The 21,922-nt window shown below is 46.2% G+C and overlaps 2 protein-coding genes across 3 annotated transcripts in view; both read right to left on the bottom strand.

Moving 5' to 3' along the window:
• Positions 1–8,154, bottom strand: part of MOCOS (molybdenum cofactor sulfurase) — a 49,926-nt gene extending 41,772 nt beyond the window's left edge. The window contains exons 1-2 of the mRNA XM_008578673.1: positions 8,075–8,154; positions 2,042–2,154 (exon numbers count right to left, since the gene is read on the bottom strand). Of these exons, the coding sequence (XP_008576895.1) occupies positions 2,042–2,154; positions 8,075–8,154 (193 nt within the window). The remainder of the gene's footprint in view (positions 1–2,041; positions 2,155–8,074) is intronic.
• Positions 8,155–19,417: 11,263 nt separating this feature from the next.
• The window catches only part of ELP2 (elongator acetyltransferase complex subunit 2), a 41,657-nt gene continuing 39,152 nt past the window's right edge, over positions 19,418–21,922 (bottom strand). For both annotated transcript variants that reach the window (XM_008578669.1, XM_008578670.1), the window contains one exon: positions 19,418–19,858. In XM_008578669.1, coding sequence (XP_008576891.1) covers positions 19,702–19,858 — 157 coding nt within the window. In that variant the 3' untranslated portion in view covers positions 19,418–19,701. The remainder of the gene's footprint in view (positions 19,859–21,922) is intronic.

Here is a 21,922-nt window from a genome sequence, read left to right as displayed (position 1 = left end):
ATAGGAGAAGGAAGCCATCATGTGTCCCTCAGCCGCCCATTCTCAAAACTAATGGTCCTCCCAATGTCACCCTTCCCATTGCTGACTTCGTTTTTCTGCCTTCCTGGTGAACCCACCCTGTGTTCCAGAGTATCATGACCTCTCTTGAAACTCGGCCCTCAGACAGACCTTCTGCAGGGGCCAGGCACTAGCACTTCTCAAGAGCTACCAGTGCACTTGCTTTAGATTTTTTTTTTTCCAAACCACGATGAAGGGTCACATTGGATTTCTGGCCACTGCAGCTACCAGCTGTTCCTTTTCTACCTGGGCTAGTAACCTGTGGGACTGGGAACATATCCTCATTGCCTTTCTTTGCCTTGGTGTTCAGCCCTGCGCCATCAGGACCACCAAAATCTCAATGGCATCATCTCTCAAGCTAACACCTTCCCACAGTTATGACTCTTGCAAATGTCAAACAAGGAGAATTGCATGTCTCCTTGCAAATCGCGGATTTAAATAAAGGTCAAGTCTCTCCCTGGCACCTTCTCTGAAGACCATTCCCCAGGTTTAAATATCTGCTGGCTGCCCAGAGCCAAGATTCAGTCCCTTAGTGTGGCATAACAAGACTGTCAAACTGAGGTACTCTGGTGGGGGCGAAGGGCTTGGGGTCTGTAGCAAAAAACACCTAAATACTCAGTCCCCAGCACAGCACCTCCTGACTCTGTGGCCTGGGTTAGTTACCTACCGTCTCTGGGGCCCCATTTCCTCACCTGTAAAACAGGAGTTATAACAGAACCTATAGCTCTTGGGTTTTTGTGAGGATGAAGAGAGATAATACATGTAACGTATTTGGAAGAGTACAAGACACAAAATGAGTCACACTTTAAAATGCAAATACCTTTGATAGAGCAATTCCCTGTTCAATGAATATTCCTTATTGCTATTACCATTACAAATATTACAGCTGCTACTGCTATTATTTCAAACTCCCTTTCCAAAGTATCTCCTGATCATGTTGTGCTGCCGATTAATGCCCTCAATGATGGTCCATTGTTCTAGAATAAAGATCAAATTCTTAGAACATCTACAATGCCCTGCGTCGGCTTGCCCATACCACTGCATCACTCTCCTCCCTTCCTCTGTGTTCCTGGGCTGGTTCCTGAAATCACTACAGGGTCTTGGCTCAGGCTATTACCACTGTCTGCATTCTGGCTCAATCTCCAGCACCCATTTCACCTCAAAAGCAGCTTTCCCTGGGCCAGCCCAGTGGCGCACTGCTGCAGTGCGCCGCTTGGGAGTGCGGTGGCGCTCCCGCTGAGGGTTCAGATCCCACATACAGACCGGTTCCCGCTCACTGGCTGAGCGAGGTGTGGGAGCAACACCGAGGGTTGCGATACCGTTGCCGGTCCCGGTCCGGTACAGGCACGACACTGAGGGTTGTGATCCGTTGCCGGACACGGAAAAAGACAAAAAGAAAAAAAAAAAAAAAAAGCAGCTTTCCCTGACATGCACACTGCCAATCCCATTGTCACTCTATAGATACAGACTCCCACAGCCCCAGAATCCTTTTGTTCACAGTCCTTCACAGAGTTGGTAATTACATTTATTTGGAGATCACTTGATCAAGGCCTTGTCTTCCTGGATGAAGAAACGGACAGTGTTTATTCTGTTCCCATTACAGTACCATGCCTCTCACACCACAGTGGCTGAATTGATATTTATGGAGTGAATGAATAAATGAATGTTTCTCCTGTCACCTCACAGTCTGTACTATCCAGGGTCACCACCACCAAACATAGCACCTTTGAACTTCTCCACCCTTCCTGGCAGTAACCCCTTCTTCTGGAAGTAGCCTATGTGCCCCTGAGCCAGTTCTTTATATCCTAGCCACACACGTATGATACAGAATGACCCTGGGCGCTCGCCTGACCCCCATTTGACATGGGGCTTATTCAGCTTTGTGTGCTCAGCACAGTCTCAGTCTATAAATCCAACATTTACTAAGCATAAGCATATCAGCTGCATGTAGCTAGCTAAAATCAGTTTGCGTGTTGTTCTTTACCATAAACATTCTCCATGAGATCATTAGTGAAGCTTGTGAGCTGGCTCTCGGGGAACAAGGTGGCTCCTGCATGGTCTAGGTAGATAATTCCTGAAAGAAAACACAAAATAAAGCTGCAGGTTATTTTTCATCAGTATTCCAGTCATTTTGACTAAATCAGGTTTGTGTGAGCCCTACTAATGCCCACTCAATGTATTTAGACATAATACCAAGCCACTGATTTTTCGGAGTCACTTGATATGTGCTCTTAGCTCAAGTGTAGGCATGAGAAATGGAAAAAAACTGCACTTCTAATGTTTAATGACCTTTAAAGTCCTGAGAAAGCCTTCCTGATTAACCAGCTCTCATACAAACCTGGAACAGCATCCCTGGCAGAGGAGGCACCCAGCAGACATTTGTGATAAAATGAAGGCAAAGCTATTTCACATTATGACTCACACCTTGTTCTGGAGGTTCCTCCGTGCAGCTTCCTCGATGGGTGAGCCCTAATCCTGTTCTCCCATGATGTGCTCTACAGTCCTCAACCCCAGACGAGCTGTGAGAGCTCCAGAGAACACAGAGATGGAAATGATCCTTCCAGCCTCTCTCATAAAGAGAGAAATGCAAATTTAGATTTTCGGTGAGAATGAGATACCATGGATTACTGATCAGATTGGCAGAGATCAAGAGGTTGACTACCTCACTGTGTGGGTGGGAGTGTGGAGAAACAGGCCCCCTCATACATGGCTGATAAGAGGGTGACTTGTATAACTTCTTTATGGACAGTAATTGGGCAATACCAGTCACACTTTAAAATGCAAATACCTTTGATCTAGCAATTCCCTGTCTAGGAATTTATCTTATAAATACACACACTTTTGTGAAATAATCTGTATATAAGGATATTCAGTGCAGCATTGTCTACAATAACAAAAAATTAGAAAAAACTTATATGTCCATCAACATGTATTTAAAGAATTACTGTATACCCATCTTGTCCTATAAGTACTGACGTGGAACAAACTGAGATACACTTTCAAGTACACACAACGTGAATAGATCCATTCTTTCATTCACTTAAATATTTTTTGTGTTGTGTACAAAGAATTTTTTGTTTTATTGAACAGCTTTTTTGAAATATAATTCACAAACCACAAAATTCACTTTTTTTTTTCCTTTTTGTCTTTTTTCGTGACCGGCAACGGATCGCAACCCTCAGTGTCGCGCCCGTACCGGACCGGGACCGGCAACGGGATCGCAACCCTCGGTGTTGCGCCTGCACCTCGCTCAGCCAGTGAGCGGCCGGTCTGTATGTGGGATCCGAACCCTCGGCGGGAGTGCCGCCGCACTCTCAAGCGGCGCACTGTAGCAGTGCGCCACCAGGCCGGCCCACAAAATTCACTTTTAAAGTGTACAACTCAGTGTTTTTTAGTACATTCATAAAATTGTGCTGCCACTCCCATTATCAAGTTTTAAAACATTTTCATTCACTCCCCAAAGGAATCCCATAACCATTACTAATCACTCCCCAATCCCCCTAGCCCCAGTCCCTGGCAACCACTAATCTACCTTCTGTCTCTATAGGTTTGTCTATTTAGGACATTTCATATAAATGGAATCATATAATAATACGTAGCCTTTTGTGTCTGGCTTCTTTCACTTAGCATAGTGTTTTCCAGGTGCATCCATGTTGTAGCATGTATCTGATTTTCATTCCTTTTTATGGCTGAATAGTTTTCCATTGTATGAATATACCATATTTTGTTTATCCTTTCATTCACTGATGAACATTTGGGTTGTTTCCACTTTTTGTCTTCTACAAATAATGTTGCTATGAATACTAGGGTACAAGTTTTTGTGTGGGCATTTACTTTCTCTGATTTGGTGGGTTGTCCTTTCACTCTCTTGATGATGTGCACTGAAACAAAAGTTTTTTACTTTGATGAGGTTCATTTGTTGTTATTGTTGTTTGAATTTTTGGTTTTATAAGAAACCATTGCCTAATCCAAGGTCCTGATGATTTTTGTTATGTTTTCTTTCTTTCTTTCTTTTTTCTCAAAAGATGACCGGTAAAGGGATCATAACCCTTGACTTGGTGTTGTCAGCACCACACTCTCCTGAGTGAGCCATGGGCCAGCCCTTTGCTTATGTTTTCTTCTAAAAATCCTATACTTTTAGATCATATATTTAGATCTTTGATCCTTTTTGAGTTAATGTTTGAATACAGTGTGAAGTAGGGGTCCAAATTCACTCTTTTTTGTATGTGGATATACAGTTGTACCAATATTATTTGTTGAAGAGACTGTCCTTTCCTTCATTGAATAGTCTTGACATCCTTGTTGAAAATTAATTGACCATAGATGGGTTTATTTCTGGACTTAGAATTTTATTTCATTGGTCTATCCTTATACCAATACCACACTGTTTTTATTACTGTAACTTTGTAGAAAGTTTTAGAACTGGGAAGTGTGAGTCCTCTTACTTCATTCTTTTTCAAAATTGCTTTGGCTATTCTGGATCCCTTGCATTTCTATATGAATTTTAGAATCAGCTTGTCAATTTCTGCAAAAAGGCAGCTGGATTTTGATAGGAATTACATTGAATCTGTAGATCAATTTGGGGAGTATTGTCATCTTAACAATATAAAGACTTCCACAGTCCATGAATACAGGATGTCTTTCCACTTATTTAGGCCATCTTTAATTTCTTTCAATGATGTTTTACAGTTTTCAGTGTATGTCATAGTTCTCATAAATTTTTTCCTATGTATTTTATTTTTTTGATGCTTTAGGAATTGTTTTCCTAATTTCATTTTCATAGTGTCCATTGCTAGTGTATAAAAATTGAATTGATGTTTGTATATTGATTTTGTATTCAGTCTGGCTGAATCTGTTTATTAGTTCTAACAGTTTTGTGTGTGAATTCCTTAGAATTTCCTATCTACAAAATTATGTTTGGTTACTAGAGGTGGGAAAAGGGGAGGGGAAGTGAGTTAGTGAGAAATTGGTTAATGAACACAAGGAATAATTACATTTTGTAATGATGAACATGCTAATTATCCTGATTTGACCATCACACATTGTATACAGGGATTGATATTCAACTCTGTACCCCACAAATATGTGTAATCAATTAGGCTTCAATAAAAAAAAATGTTACTGACAGGTACAGATAGTTTTATTTCTTCCTTTCTAACCTGGGTGCTTTTTATTTGATCTTTTTCCCTAATGCCCTGGCTAGGACCTCCACTACATTGTTGAATAGAAGTGGTGAAAACAGAAACCTTTGTCTTATTCCAGATCTCAGATCTCAGGGGATAACTTTGTAGTCTTTTACCATTAAGCATGATGTTAGCTGTGGTGTTTTTTGTAGATGGCTCTATTAGTTGATTAAATTTCCTTTTATTCCTAGTTTAGTGTTTTTTACAGTCAAGAAATATTTATTGAGCGCTTACTATGTGCGGAGCATTGTTCTAAGTGCTGGGACAAAACAATGAACAAAATAGAAGCTAGTATGATAATGACAAAAAGACCATAACAAATAAACATAAACTGTGTCATGTGGTGAGAAACATTATGGCTCATTTATGTAAAAAAAAGCGTACACACACATAAATATACACAACCACTGGAAAGGTACACAAGACACGAGTGGTAGCAGTCGACTCTGGGGTGGCCGCAATGGCTGGAATAAGAGGGAGGCTCCCTGGCCATGCTTCAACTGCCTTCGGTGACTTTTGAATGTGGTACCACTTAAATGTATTACCTAGTCCAAAAAAAGTCTTAACATAATGGTCTCTTTTACTGAAGATTCAGAAATACAAAGGTATCAAACCAAAGAAAGGCTTTTGTTCACCCAGGCATCAAAGTCCTGCAGTGCTCATGTGAAACCACAGTGAACAGGTGAGACCCAAGGAGCTTCTGGGAAGCACAACACACCACCATGTCCACAATCTTCTGCAGGGCAGGAAGTCCTGCAGTGCTCATGTGAAACCACAGTGAACAGGTGAGACCCAAGGAGCTTCTGGGAAGCATAACACACCACCATGTCCACAATCTTCTGCAGGGCAGGAATCCATCTGGGAGAAGGATGCTTTGGCCTTTGGTCCAACTGTTAATTTTGCCCAAAAAAGAGGCAACTCTTAGATCAGCCAGAGATCCGGTCTTAGTAGAAGGTCAGGCAGCCTGGTAGTTAACAGTGCAGAATGCAAGTCAACCAACCTGGATTGAATCCTGGCTCTACCACTAGCCATTCTGGACCCCTGCTCCTTCATCTGCAAATTGGATGAGATTTAAATGAGTTGGTATTTGACAGCACCCAGTGCATGCTTGGCACACAGTAAACACTCCACAGGTGTAGCTGTTATTACAAGCAGGCAAATGACCCCACAGCCAACTGGCATTAGATCTTCAAGAAAGGGAATTCCAGAGTCTCTTCTGGGTCATGGCCCTTCCGTTCTCAGTTCCATGCAGGGTGGGTGGTCATCACTCAGCCCCCACAGTCTTCGAGAACCTTGAATCACATCTGTGTATTCAACATGCTCCCTTCACTAGGACAAGGAATTCCCATCCTAATAGTTAGGCAGAATATTTCAGCACATAAAGGTTATGCATTTAATTATCCAGAGCAACCACTTAAGCAGACAGTTTCACAAACCAGCAGAAAAACTTCAGGAGGGGAGGGGAAAGGAAGGAAGAGGAGGAGAAAGTTATATTATTTTGGTTTGATTTGCTTGTTCTTCCCTGCCCTCTCTTGGGTTCATTTGTTTCTATGAGAAAAAAAGTGGGTATGTTCCAAGACTCCCAGCAGTGTTGGAAAGTTTAGTGCACAAAAGTCTAATTTAACCATAATGGAGAGGAAATACTGGGAACTTGCACTAAATAAAGGATGTACTCAACACTACCTCAAGTACAGTAAGATGTTAAAGGAGCTCTTAAGTCCAGCCTGGGATCCTGGCTATCACATCTCAATTTTGCATTGAGGGAGAAGGTGCTGTTCTGTGAGCGACAAGAGTGAAAGCAGGAGAGGCCCAAAACATACCTCTCTTTCCCAGGGTAGTGTCAAGGAGAGAGGTCGGCCAGTGTTGGGTGTGTGGGATCAGAGGTGGAGGGGATTTAGAGGATTAAGAAGGTGTGGTGCTGAAATAATTACCAACTCAGTGATACAGCCTCTGGGATTTGCTTCAAAAGAATGGAGAGCCTCCCTCCCTTTGCACCTGTGGGTGTTCATTGTTTCAGTTTATTGCTGTAGGAAATTTCCAAAATAAAAAGTTCAGAGAAACAGAAAGTGGAAGCAGTGTGAGGGGCTGTCTCCAGCAGGTGACTCCCACTCTCAAGAATGAGGGGGCGGCAGAGGGCCCCCATCTCCCTCCTGAGTCTCCATACTTAAAAGGCAGGGGACACACAGGAGGAGGCCACAGCTCAAAGACCCCAAAGGGGAAAAAAACAGTCACTATCCAAAACATGAGGAACTGAACCAAAGAGCTAAAATTAGTTACCCGATTAATAAAGTCAAGGTTGCTGTTTTGCCACAGCAGGGGAGCAGTCACCAATTGTGCCCGGCGCCACGACCTGCCCATTTCTCCTGCGGCCCCTCCCCGACCATCCGGCGTGCGGTTCTGAGGTTCGAGAAAGCCCCCCACTCAAGGACCCTGGCACAAGGGTTCGAGTGCCGAACCAGGGCACCCCCCAACCCTTAGCGCCCTGCAGCAGTGGGCTGGGGTCTGCCACGGCCAGATCGAGCTTGATCTCCAATTTAATCAGCTTGTTCCGCCTTGAAGAACTCAAAGGCAGGACGTGATCCCGGTCCTCGTGTCCAATTTACAGGTTCGCCCTGTTCTTAAAGTTCAAATTCCACTTTGCCAATTGTTATAGTCCTCCGGCGAGGTAGAGCTCGGAGGCATTGTTCTGACTGTCGGAGAAAAATGAGGCTTCGAAAATAAAAGCTGCACGTGGGCTATCCCAGCAAATTCTGGAGCGAAGCCTCGCCGGGCCCTGCCGACGGCCGCGGCCCCTCTATCCCAAGCCCGCGCTCCCGCAGAGTCGCTGTCCCCACCCGGCGCGCTGGCCGCCCATGCGCCACTCCTGTCCCTGGGCAGGCATCCGAGCAGTCACGGCCGCGGGACATTCCAGCATTTTGCAACCCCGGCTCCAGATGCACCTTTAGAGTGGGGGATCTCGCGGCAAGCGAGGGCAAGGAGACTCCTAAGCCCGGTTCGCGGAGGTCTGGGAAAGGTGAAAAAGGACTAAGGTGGTCCCGTCTCACTGGAAAGTCTGAGGAGCAAGGGCAACAGGAAGCCTTGGGGCTGCAGGTGGGACACGTCCCTCCTGGTCGTTCGATTAAATGCGCCCCAAAGGAGGTAGCGCCGGTGACTCCGCCCCCGCCGCGCCTTCCCGCCCGCCAGCCGCTCAGGGGCGGTGGCCCAAGGGCGGCGCCTCGCGGGGCGGCCGGCTGCACCAGGCGTGCTGACTCGCCGAGTTTCAGTTCTTTCGGGCCTCTTCTCCTAGGGACAGGGGAGCCAATGTCCCTTTTTGTTGTCTCTTAAAACAACCTCGCAGTGGAGCCCACGGAGACGTTCCAGACACTCGGAATGCCAAGTTCTCCTTTATCTATGTCCCATGGAAAGGCACGTGGAAGAAACAACGAAGGCCCTTTTCCCGCTGGGGGTCCCGGAACCCAGCGACCCTCCCCGCACAGCAGGAGTAAGGGTAGGGCTGACAGGAGAGACTCCGTTTTGCTGTCTGCACCGAGAACCCGGCATAGTCTACGTGCTGGAAATGCAGCAGAGACCCCAGGGGCAACAGACGTCCCGTTCCAGGAAACAGCAGGGAGGGCAAGGGCCAAAAATACGCTCTAAAGACGCAGGTATGTCCCCTTCCCACAAACAAGTCACTACCCCAGGTTGCTTAACCCCCTTGGGAGAGCATTCTTCTACACACCTCAAGAGAACAAAGGCCCGGCAGAGGAGGAGAACCGTCGGCCCCCATCTGCTGAGGCTGAAATTAGAATGCCTTGTGACCAACTGATGAAGACCCCAATCCTGGCACCTCACCCTCTTCCCCAAGCCCCCTACCCAGCTCTTTTGCCTTTAAAACCCCCTCCTGCTGGACACTCAGAGCAACACTTCCCTTTTGTGCAGACTCCCTCGTGCGCGAGCTCTCTCTCAATAAACCTCGCTTGCTCAACTGTGTACTGGGTTCAGTGCTCATTCCTGTTACATTGACTCCCAAAGAACCTGGCATTCCAGCTCCAGTAACACCAGGACGCTCGCCCTCGTCGGCGGGACTTGCGTGTGTGGGGCTCGGGACTCTCCAGGGGTGTGTGTGCTGGGCGCTTTGGAGAAGGCGCTGAGCTAAGGATAGAAAAGGAAAAGGACTGGGGGCCCACGAGGCTGGTTAATAAGCTCTAGGCGGCTGCGCACCGTCGGAACTGGGAAGCTCGGGTGCGACCGGGACCTGCAACCAGAACGCCCGGAGCACAGCGGCTCTGTGGGGCACCGTCGCCTCAAGTGTGCAGAGACTGGCCACGTGCAGGAAGTGCGGGGCGGGTCCGGGGGTGGGAGGACAAGTGCTCAACTTGGGGTCCAGTAACGCGGCGGGTGGCAGGGGTGGCTCACGTGCAATCCCAGGTGCTGGGCCCGCTATGAGGGATGGGATGGAAGACCAGTTACTGGGGACGCAGACAGTGCCTGGTGTGGAACCAAACTGAGGAGGGGGCGGGGCCAGAGCGGAACCCGGGGCGGAGGGGCGGCACGTGCTGGGGGCCTAGGTGAGGGGACTTACACGTGGGGCCCAGGACGGACCTACTGGCTCTGGAAGCATACCGCGGCGAGGGAGGGCGAGGTGGCCCATGCCCCACGCTCGCAGCCTGCGGACGCCCAGGACGTGGGCAGCGGACGCGGTGGGCTGCGTGATGCGTCCCGGTGGCCCATAGCGACAGCGCGGGAGGGCATCACGCTACCCTGCCTCTCCCGCCTGGCCCCCGAATGTCAAGTCTGAGAAGAACCCTGGGTGAGGGGTTGGGGCTCGTTGTTCCCTGGCTGGAGGCGCCGGGTCCTCCGAGGACTGCGGCGGTAGAGCCCGTGCCCGGGCACCGCATGCCTCGATGGCCTCTCCTCGCAGACCACCCCAGCTCTCTCCCTCTCTGCCGAGTTCCCAGGACTTCACTCAACAAGTACACTTGCTTTTTCCGATAGGATCAAAAGTACTGAAGAACGAATGCCGGAGTTTGCATACCTTTTGGCCATACTTCCAGCAGGCACCTGGGACACTGGACGCCATCTTCGCCCTTCTGCATTGCACTCTCTTCTGTAAATGTGAATTTGGGCAGTACTAGTAACAAGAGCTAGTGTAATGGAGGCCTCACTATGTGCCGGGCACTGCACTGGGCACAACACTGTGTATGCTTCGACTTCTAATCATTCGCTAATTACTCAGTTCTATGAGGTGGTGCTTACATGTGGGGAAACTGAGGCAGAGAGAGGTAGAGTAACTTGCTCAAGAGCACACAGCTAGAAGACAAGCTAGCACCTGGGAAGTCAGTCTCCAGAGCCCAATCAGTTGGGTGTGTTCTGCTACCTCTCTGGTGGAAACCACTGTGCTTCTCAAGGCCTCAGTTTCCCCATCTAAAGTGGGAGAGGGGTGGAGTTGGTCCTCCCAACAACCATACAGTGTGTCGCCCCTCACTACACTTTTTAATGCCCTGCTTCCCAGTAAGGATCGCCACTAGGCCAGGTTTCCAGGCTTTAACTTGCTTGAACCACCAGGGGAGCTTATTAAAATGCAGATTCTGATTCTTTGAGATTGGGGTGGAGCCAACGTTCAGAGTTTCTAACAGGCCCAGGTGATGCTGAAGCCTGCCTGTGGACTGCACTCTGAGGAGTGAGGGCCTAGGTCATTTCCCTGGGAATGTAAGGAGTACCTCTCCTCAAGGAGTTCTGTGGCCAAGTAACAAATCACCAATCCACAGGGGTGCTACTTTAGGAGAAGCTTGCCTAGTGACAAATTAGAATGGGCCAAGTCAGTGCAGAACCACTGTAGGTCACTGAAAGTCACTGAGCTACCGTTCAGTCAAGAAATATTTTTAAGCATCTGGCTATGCTCACCCGGGGAGAGCTGTGTGCTCAGGAGGGTGTGAAGATATTGTGCCTACAGCCAAGTAGGGAAATGAACCATTGTACGTCCAGCAGAGATGAAGGCTGAGGGCCTGGTAAGCTGCTGGTTCAGGAAGCAGGTATAGAATTGCAGAAGAAGAAGGGGCTACTTCCTAGCAGGGTGTCCAGGGAAGGTAGCCCAAGACTTTGAACTGGGCCATAGCAGTGAGCCCATGAAGAAGGGAGGGAGAGTAGGAGGTGTGGGTACACACTGGGAGTCTCAGCCTCTAATGGGCACCCTTAGGTGCATTTCACCAAGACTCTCTGGGTCTCTCCTACCAGAGAGAGACTGTCAGAAATCACATTGCTCATTCTCACCCTGCCTGAAGCGGAACCTGCAGCCCAAGGAATGTCTTACCTGTGTTCGTCATTCACTGAGCTCCTGGGTCCTATGCTACAGGCCTGCAACCACCTCCTCTCACCTGGTCCAGCTGCAGGCTCTGGAGCCTCGGAGGAACCTGAGCTTGTCCATACTGAGGTCCCAGGAGGCCAGCTTCTGCAACCAAAGTTTACAACTTTGTGGGGAAACAGCTCTTTCAGTTCCTGCTTACAGCTCTCTCCCCTCTGAGAACCTGAAAATTTTGTGCCTACAGGCCATTTGGACAGATGGGAAAGACAACCTCAATTTTGTACTTAAATTCTCTCCCCCTGGGTGGGGCTTTGTCCCTAATCCAGCCCACTGAGCTTGGTTCCTTGCCTCAGGATGATGTCTCCCTGCATCCTCATTCTTCCAAGTTAACAGGCTTCTATAGTACCCCACCCCCAGATCCCCTAGGAATGGTCTCTGTTTGCAAGAATTTCCACTATATACGAGGGTACTTCAAAAAGCTCACGGAAACATATTATCTCTTAATTCTATCTTACCACAAATTTTTGAAGTACTGTCATATAAGGCATTCATTCATGTATTTCATTCATTTACTCACTTGGCAAAAGGTGAGTTAGTGCTTCTCAGAGTTAGGTTCTGTGGTGGTAGAGAAAGAAAGCAGGGCAGGTTTGGGGTGAGGTTTTAGAAGGTTTTAAGTTAGGCTTAGGTGATTTAGGCAGAACAGTCTAATGTCCTTGACCAGAATGGATGTTTTGTCATGAGAACTGGGGGCAGGGAAACCAGATAAAACATCTTGTAACTGTCCAGGCTATTAGGCCTCATGGCCAGCTTAAGGCAAATTGGGCTGGGCTGGAAGGAATGCTTCAGAAGCATTGTCCATACTGAGACTGAGATTAACAACTGAGATAACATCTATGCCTTAACTGACCAGATGTTATGGGACCCCAAGGGCTGTGTCACCTTGCATACCACTGATTTTGAAATTGCCCATTACTCTGCCAGAACCCTCCCTCAAAGTCTTTTAAAAACCCCTGCTTTCCTTTGTTCAAGGGAGCTGAGAGGACTAGGTCTCCCCTCCACTCTAGTGGAATAAAGCTTCTTGGCTGAAATAGCACCTGGCTCGAGTCCCTCTCACTTTTTCCATCCCACTGAACCTAACACAGGCTTTAATTACTGCAAAGGAAGACTCGGGATTTGACAGGGGGACATCCAGTGTTCACTGGTCAGCTGCTCCCCACTGGGAACATGGTAGGCACTGGGAAGACAACAGTCAGCAAGGCAGTCTCTGTGCCTGAGGCGCTCCTGGGACAGTGAAGAAGAGGGTTGTGTAGTGAGAGTGCTGGAGAAGATTGCATTCCCACAAAGGTCAAGGCTGTGGGCGAGAGAACAGCCCCCAGCTGGGAAAGAAGGGAAATCTTCCCAGAGGGTTCTGGAGAAGGTAAAGGCAGCATGCCCTGTGTGAAGGCCTTGAGGTGTGAAAAGGCTCAGGAAAACCAGAAGCAGGACCTCCAATGAGGCTGGAGCACAGGCTACGGCTATGTGGGGATGAGGGGTGAGGGAATTGAGTGGAGTCAGATTGTGTGGGGCAGAGCAGGAGCCTGGCCTTGGTCCAACAGGGACCGGAAGGTGCTGAGGAGTCTCCACAGGAGAGTGATGGGTCAGGGAGTGTCTTAGACCCTAGTGGCACAGTGGAAGGGTTGGGTGTGGGCAGATTGCAGGCAGCAACGCCCGGCAGAGGCTGGGTAGGAGTCCTGGTGAGGCGCACAGAGGGCCGAATCTGAGGCCCAGAGGGTGCAGAAGTGATGGACTTCAGAGATGAATGGGGACTGAGGAGGATTGACCCTGGATGACTTGGCACTGTCGGATTGGAAGACTGAGTGGATGCACGGAGATGCAGGGACAATGCAGAGCTCGGTTCAGGACATCTAAGTGGGGATTTAGGCCCAGGGCTCAGGAAGGACAGTGTCTAGGGCAGGAGAGACACCATCATGTGAGGGGCTTCTGGAGAGGTCACCTCAGGAACCCTGAAGTGTTTAGGGGCAGAGGGCAGAGCCTTGGGGACAGTGGCACTTAAAGGGTTTCTGCCTCATGCAACCGTGGGTAAGAAGGTATAGTTAGCTAGGGGGAGGGCCCAAGGAGAGCGCCTTAGTGGTGTCTAAGGGTGGAAGGCCAGTTAGGACAAGGAGTAAGCAGGTTAGTAAACATGCTGGTTAGGTGGCATGCAGTGACCTAAAGGAGAAGCATTGTTGTCTCGGTGGGGATGGCAGCTCCTTTATAATGGTCAAGCCTTAAACGGTGAGCAAGGGTGGAGGTTTTCCCACTGGCTAATCCCCCAAGACCTTGCCTCTCAGTCTTGGAGGTAGTTGGGCTGCAATTATGATGGATCAGACTTCCTGCCAAATTGCTGGGATAGGGGTGGGTGTTTCTGAGAAGGCTAATTTGGTTTGAATAATGAAATTGAGTATTTCCTGTGGGAGTGAAATGCAAACTTCCTTAACAATGAGGATATCATGAGGGCCTGTGCAGCAGGAAGCAAAAAGATAGCTACAGAGTTTTCCCTCCAAAGCTTGGCAGAGTGCTCTGGTAAACAACTTGAGTGCAGTGGAAAGATCAGAAACTCCAGGAAGTTCCCTTCCCTAGAGTGACAGTAGAACTTTTCTGTGAATAGAAGATAAAAGAGCAGCTCAGAATTATGACATGGTTGGGGACAAGGCTCCATTATATCTACAATCAATTTTCAAACAACAAAAACCCACTAGCACTAGGCAGACCACAGCATGGAAAGGGTGGGAGGGGTGGAAGGGCCCAGAGCAGCGATCTTCCTGATGTTGTTTTCCTGGAGCTGTAGCTGCTCCCTGTGTTCATTCAGGAGCAGGTCCCGCTGGGCCAGGCCAGCCTCTTCTGGGTCCTTTCTGTGCTGACACCTCCCTCCTGCTCCTTGCTCCTTACTCCTTTATGCCAAAGAGACAGTCAACGATCTGGTACCAGTTATTCTATTTACTGACTAACAGGTTACATTTGAGAATGCTTCCACTGCCAACCACTGCGTTGTCAAACTTACCAATTCCTAAATTCAGCAAATATGTGACAATATGCTCTGCTAGATGCTGTGGACAGCAAGAAAGCCACTGGATGCCCAGACATTTAGGCATTAGTAGGCTTGAATTGTAGGCTTGCATTGGTTGCCCATCCAGCATCCATCGCCCCTCTGATTTTGCTTTAGAAAAACACCCATGAGCAGCCATGTGGTCCCAGTGGGACCCACCCTGTCTTCAACTCCAGAATAGGTAATCTCAAGGCTCTCGTTACAACAAATGTGCAGGGCCAAGCCACTCAGTGTGTGGCTTTCCCTGGCTCACTGTAATTAGTTGAGGGATGGTCTGGTCAAAGTAAAGTTAGAGACTTAATGTTTAAAGGCTATTCCCTTCGATATAAGCAAAGAAATATGTAATCTCAGGGGCTGCTTACATTTCTCTTGTAGCAATGAGGGAGAGCAGCCTTAGCCTGACATGGAGAGGGCAGAGCAGAGAAAATCAGAGAAAGGGAAACAGCCTTGATCAAACTATATGTGAAGCCTATCCTATCACTGGACTTTTTTCAGTTATGTGAGCCAGTAACCCCTTGTGTCTATTTGAGATGAAGTTTCTTTTTTTTCTTGGGTGGCTGGCCAGTAAGGGGAACTAAACCTGTGACCTTGGGGTTGTAAGGCTACATTCTGATCAACTGAGCTAACTGGCAGGCTGAGATTAACTTTCTTACAACAGAAAACATCTAAATGAAACAGCTTAAGACATATACATAAATAAAAGATAGAAACTGACAAATACCATAAAAAAAATCAGACCCATGAAATTCAGAGAAAGAATTCATGAAATAAGGGGGTTAATAGACTCTGGGTGATGTGAGCTGAGTTTTATTTAATAATAATGAGAGATATAAGTTATTGCTATCTTCTTACACCCCAGGTACCAGACTAGCCTTTTTTATGCATTGGCTCATTTAATCCTCAAGACAATCCTACGAAGTGGTTACTTTTTATGAAATGAGACTACCATTTGTTCTCCCTTTCCTCCAGAATAAAGCACCTGGCTGAGCACATGGCTACCTTCAATAAAGCTTTTATTTCCCAGTATCTCTTGAAGCTAGGTATAGCCACAAGACTAAATTCTAGCCAAGGAGATTAAGCAGAACTGTGTGGGACTTCCAAGAAGCTTTCTTAAAGTTAGGAACAGGGGGCCAGCCCGTGGCTTACTTGGGAGAGTGCAGTGCTGATAACACCAAGGCCACGGGTTCGGATCCTATATAGGATGGATGGTTGGATCACTGGCTGAGCATGGTGCTGACAACACCAAGCCAATGATTGAGATCCCCTTACCGGTCATCTTAAAAAAAAAAAAAAAGGAGCAGGCCTTTCCTTATGTCTTCCTCCTCTCTGCTGGCTGGAATGCAAAGATCATGACAGGAGGCCACACAGTGATTCTGGAGGTGACAGCCACATTTTGAGGACGACAGACAGCAAAATAGGAAAAGTCTGGGTTTCCTGACCATGTTGAGAAGTTCCCCTGCTCATCCTGGTCTGTCTAACTTGACTCCTTTTTTTGGAGAGGGAAAAAAACTTCCATCTTGAATAAGTCAAAAATAAAAAATGTGCATTTTCTTTCACACACAGTTGAACTGAAGCCAGATTGACACTCTAATACTGTTTACAGTGATGAGGGAGAAAGCTTGCCAAGTGATCTGTGAGCCAGGATTCAAACCCACTTCCACCTGTTTTATCAAGCACAGGTTCCAACCCTCAGCTAGACTGCCTTAAGAAATACACAGAACTTGTTCAGGGGAAAATGTCAGCAAAAGCCAGACTGGGGAAAGTGGGGGCAGAGGTGAGAAAGAGGAGTGAAGAGGAAAGATGAGGCTGAGCAGAAGCAGCACTGGGTAGAAGGCTTTGCAATGCTGTGCTTGTGGCAGTTATGTGGACAGTCAATGGCCAGTGGGCTACAGGGGAGCCCCCTGGAGATCAGCCTTTGTTGAGCTACCTCTCCCATCCCAGAAGGAGCTTCTCTGACAAAGCATGGCCTCTCTTTCACCCTGGCGTCTTTGTGTCTCATTCGTGGGTCCCAGGTCTCTGGGTCCACCTGACTGTGGGGCTCAGAGTCCTGTCTACCAACCAGACACAGCCATCCAATGTTCTGTCTCCCTTCTGGCCACAGCTTCGTTGTCCTTGGCTTGCATAGTCTCTCTCCTATTCCTACATTCTCCCTTTGGAATCAATAGCCAATTCTGCTTCCCCTGAGGTTATTGGGAAGACATTGTAGTGATTTGGCTCCTTATTGTCTAAGGCAAACATGTCCTCGGAACAACCCAATCACCTCTCCTGCATTTAAGAAAGCTGTACAGATCAGAAAACAGCAACTACTTAGGCTGGTGCTTGCCATCAGTCTGAAACTTGATGCTGTGAACTGAGCACAAGAAATGAGAAATTAGAGGGATTGGGAAGCTGGGGGTTCTGAAATACTCCTCAGCAAAATTCCAAAACTGTCTTTTTGCTTTAGCTGTTATGAATTACTACAATATGGTTCAAAGGGCGCCCCTTTAGCAGATTAAGACATAAGTGTGTAAACATATGTGAATTACAATGCAGACTGCCCAAGTGTACAGCAAGTCCTCTGAATGCTTAATGAAGTGAATTACACAGGTGATTACTGAGGAAAATGCTTCATAACAACTTGGGAAAATTGTCAACTTGAGGGCCGGCCCCGTGGCTCACTCGGGAGAGTGCGGTGCTGATAACACCAAGGCCACGGGTTCGGATCCCACATAGGGATGGCCGGTTCGCTCACTGGCTGAGCATGGTGCTGACAACACCAAGTCAAGGGTTAAGATCCCCTTACCGGTCATCTTTTAAAAAAAAAAAAAAAGAAAATTGTCAACTTGAGAACTCAGTCCTGTCAAGGAGAGGACTGCTATCAGGATTACACAGGTGATTACTGAGGAAAATGCTTCATAACAACTTGGGAAAATTGTCAACTTGAGAACTCAGTCCTGTCAAGGAGAGGACTGCTATCAGGGACCTCAGGGAGTTGAGTTATGTACTGGAAATGGCTCTAAAGGACTAAGTTAGTGCACTGAATCTGCTCTGGAATCCTGCGTGCCCTGGGGTCGGAACAAATCTCTGTGTGCCAATGTGGGTAAAGATTCTTCAACTCTAAGGTCAAAGGCAAATTTGGATCCTCTTACCAGCCAGCCGCCAAAAAAAAAAAAAAAAAAAGATTCTTCAGCTGATAAGCAGGAAAATGGTACTTCAGTGAAGGGCATCCTGGGCTCTGAAGCTGGGAAGCTCAGATGCTCACTGCCTTGGTGCACACATGCTGACATACACCCAACCACCCAGCTGAGGGCATAAGTTTATACAGATGCAATAGTCCAGAACTGCACTATCTAAATAAGAATGGCCACTAGGCACATGCGGTGATGGAGCACTTAAAATGTAGCTAGTCTGAATTGAGATGTGCTTTAAGTATAAAATATCTCATTAATACTTTTTATATTGATTACATGTTGATATATTTTAGATATACTATAATAAAGGAAATGTGTCATTAAAATAAATCTTACCTGTTTCATGTGGCTACTAGAAAATTTAAAATTACATATGTAGCTCACACTATATTTCTGTTGGACTGGAAATACTATATAGCACTGGTCTAGAAACCTTAATTTAAGCAAAAAAATCACTTAACTCCTTTGGAAGTTAGATAATGGCATAAACTCCCACTAAAAAAATCCTCACCTTCCTTCTTTCAACATATTTATTAAATATGGTATTCATTTAATGGCCAATTTGTCAGATGACTCCATGTTTCAACAGGGTCAGGGCAAACCTACACTATCACACCAGTCTTCATAGCACCTCTCACATCTTCCTTTAACCAACCTCTCCCCACCTGACGCCCAAGCTCCCAACTCTCCTAGCCCACCTCTAGCCCTCAGTTGGTACAGCAACCTTCTGTTTCCAGCACCCTCTTCTTTCCTCTGCATCCTCCCTAAAGGACATACATCCTTCATTCCCATGACTTCAGCTAGTATATAATTTCAGATGACTCAGAACTCTATTTTTCAGTGGTTACACCTATCAGTTTAAATGTCAGGATATTCTACTTTAAGTAAAGCCTTAAAAGAAGAATCTATGTACCTTCAAAAGAATAAACGAAGACTGGCTGCAGTTCAGACTTATAACTGCCTGCCGAGTTCCTAGAATGATTGGTCTATAATGGGAAGAAGGGGTCAAAACAGAGCATACTTTGTGTGGTGTGCTTATTTACACAAAATGTTAAAATAAAAATTGAGTAATCTGGGGTTTTCTTTTTATTTTCTATGTCGGTTGGGCTACGCCCGGGCCGCCAGCCATTTTGGGAAAGTACCTCAGCCATTTTAAACTTGCTTCGGGCTGATTCTGGGAAACCGAAACCTAAGCGGAGAACTCAAAACTTAAAAGAACTAACTTCCGGGGTACGGTGACTCTGCACTTTTTTCCCGCCTGCCCTGTCCTCACCCCTCCTCCCGGGTAGCAGTGTGTCAACTCCCTATTGGATAAGAGCTCCCCCGCCCCTGGTACCTTATAAAAACCCCTGCTTGCTGTAATAAACAGAGTTCCGGCTTTGACCGCTCTCCTGGCTCGGTGTTCTTTCTTTGTCCCCGGGGCCGAAGCGCAGAGGGGATCGGGCCTGCGACACTCATCATCCCGCTCAGCCCCACAAGAGGTTACCGCCGGCTGGTCCGGGGTCCCTTCCCGCCCTGTGTTGTTGGTCCCCGGTGGCGAGGAACCAACATATGTCCATCCTCTAAAAAGAGTAATAAATAATTAAACATCCCAAAGAAGGGCAAATGAAAAGGCACAAAATAACACAAAATCAGACAAATCTGGTCCTGAAGAAAGAAAAGAGGTTCTTAATCTGGGACACAAAGGCAGATCCAAGAATCTCTGAAAGTATGTGCAAAGTTCTGGGTATGTGGGTACATATTATATAACAAAGAAAAGAATCCACAGTTTTCATCAGACTTAAAAGGGTCTAGGACCAAAACAAGAACTACTATCTGACTTAATTATCTGACGCAATTCAATTATGAAGGTAAAGAAAGATGATCTATTTACATGATAAATATTTTAAGTTGCCAATGATTTTAAGTGTGTAGTTATTAAGCTCATTACAGCGCACATCTGTTAACTCTGTATATCTTCACAGTGTGATCTTCACCACAACTTGCAAAGTGTAACCACTCAGCACCTTCTGCTTCATTCTGTTCAGTTCTTCCACTGCAATTCTTCCAGCATAACTTTTTGATAGCAAGTGTATGACTTTGGCTAAAACAAAGATAGAGAAATCATGAAATTAATGTATGCTATGACTACAAGTACTTTACTGGCTCCTCACCGATGTATTAATTTAATTAGTATGCTCTTATAATTAAGGTTATAAACATGAATGAAAGTCAAAACCCGAAAATCAAAATGTAGAGGTTTTTATATACCATCACTAATATTTTAATAATTTTATTTTCATTTTGAAAATATCTTACTCTATTTACTTAAAATGTTCAGATTAAATATCTAACTTAATGGCCAATGACACCATCAAAAATGCAAGAAATACAATAAATTTCTATTAAATGTTTTTATGATCAGTGGAATTCATAAAATGGCTATTAAAGTCTTTCAGATAACAATGAAAGATGTAATGAACTTCTCAGCACAAGAGTCTCAGTCTCCAATGTGATCTCTTAACTGCATGATCTTGTGCAAGATGATCATATTAATACTCCCCCATCCTCCCGACCCCCTGAAAAAGCAGACCTGAAATGCTACCAAACATAGATGAGGGATAAATCTCTATGAAAATACAACATCCTCTATAATTTTAACCTGCAAATTAGGTTCCCAAACCAAAATGAAGTGAAAAATCTAAATAGGATTTTAGGCAGTAAATACTGAAAACAATACCAAAGCACACAATTATGTTTTTAAATGCTGACAGTCCCTGTTACCAGATGCATTCTCACAATAAAATGGTAAGAATAAAGGTTACAAGAATGCTGCTGTGCTTCAGTGTTTTCTGAAATTCCTCGAGAGGAAATGCTTTCATATTTTGAGTCTATGACTTCAGTACTCTCAATAACAGCTCACCTTCCTTTGAGGATGGATTTGATTATTGACAGCAGCCAAGACTCATTTGGAGGTAAGCTTTATAAATATAAATGGCAAGCTTACAAAAAAGCAAATGATCAAAAGATATAAATCTTTTTTTTTTTGTCTTTTTTGTGACCGGTAAGGGGATTGCAACCCTTGGTGTGGTGTCACCCACACTGCGCTCAGCCAGTGAGCACACCGGCCATTCCTATATAGGATCCGAACCCACGGCGGGAGCGTCACTGCGCTCCCAGCACCGCACTCTCCCGAGTGCGCCAGGGGCTCGGCCCCAAAAGATATAAATCTTTTTTTTTTTTTTGTCCTTTTTGAGACAGGCCGCACTGCGCTCAGCCAAGTGAGCGCTATGAGCTCACCGGTCATCCCTATATAGGATCCGAACCCGCGGAGGGAGCACCACCGCGCTCCCAGCGCTGCACCCTCCCGAGTGCACCATGGGCTCGGCCCCAAAAGATATAAATCTTTAAAAAAAAAAAGATATAATCAGTTTTCTGTGTCACTAGCAAGCTAGTTCTGAACACAATTCCTAAAGAGAAGTTCCAAAAACATTTTAAGTGACAACTTCACTGGAATCTCATTATTTATCAATATTAAATTTCTCCCATTTCATTAAAAGAATGATTTGAAGTAGTGACATCAATGAAACAAACATATATAGTATATATATTTCTTCCAAGGGGAGCTACTTTGAGGGACAATCCTTATTTAGCTATATAAGCTTTGAGATGGTGGTTTCTTTCTTTCTTTCTTTCTTTGGGTACTGTCCTTTAAATCCAGCATGTTATCACATCACATTTAGAAGATACAGAGTTTGAGGAGCCAACCTAAAGGCAGTCTTTGCTTCGATTACCTTTATACCTCATTGCTCCAGAACTTTAACTTGAAAGGTACAGGAAATTTGGTATCTGGAATATTAGCAACCCAAATAATATAATGTGTTACCTCAAGAATTAGTTCCATCTTGCAAATAACGAAAAAATCTCAAAGTGAAAAACTCAAATCCTGTACGTGTCCCTTTCCTGTGCCTTCTAAGGGGCTTCCGGCCAGTGTCCCACACTGAGCACATGGAAGTAGTCTGTACAAATTTAAAGGCAGAGCATGCACTGTGAGCAAGCAAGGTGAAAGAAAGGAAAAGAGAAGGGGCCGGCCCATTGCTCACTCGGGAGAGTGCGGTGCTGATAACACCAAGGCCACTGGTTCGGATCCCATATAGGGATGGCTGGT

The sequence above is a fragment of the Galeopterus variegatus genome, unplaced genomic scaffold (genome assembly GCF_000696425.1).
Source record: "Galeopterus variegatus unplaced genomic scaffold, G_variegatus-3.0.2 Scaffold1738, whole genome shotgun sequence".
Classification (NCBI taxonomy): domain Eukaryota; kingdom Metazoa; phylum Chordata; class Mammalia; order Dermoptera; family Cynocephalidae; genus Galeopterus; species Galeopterus variegatus.
The sequence above is the reverse complement of the archived record's forward strand: the minus strand, read 5'-3'. Positions and strand labels throughout refer to the sequence as shown.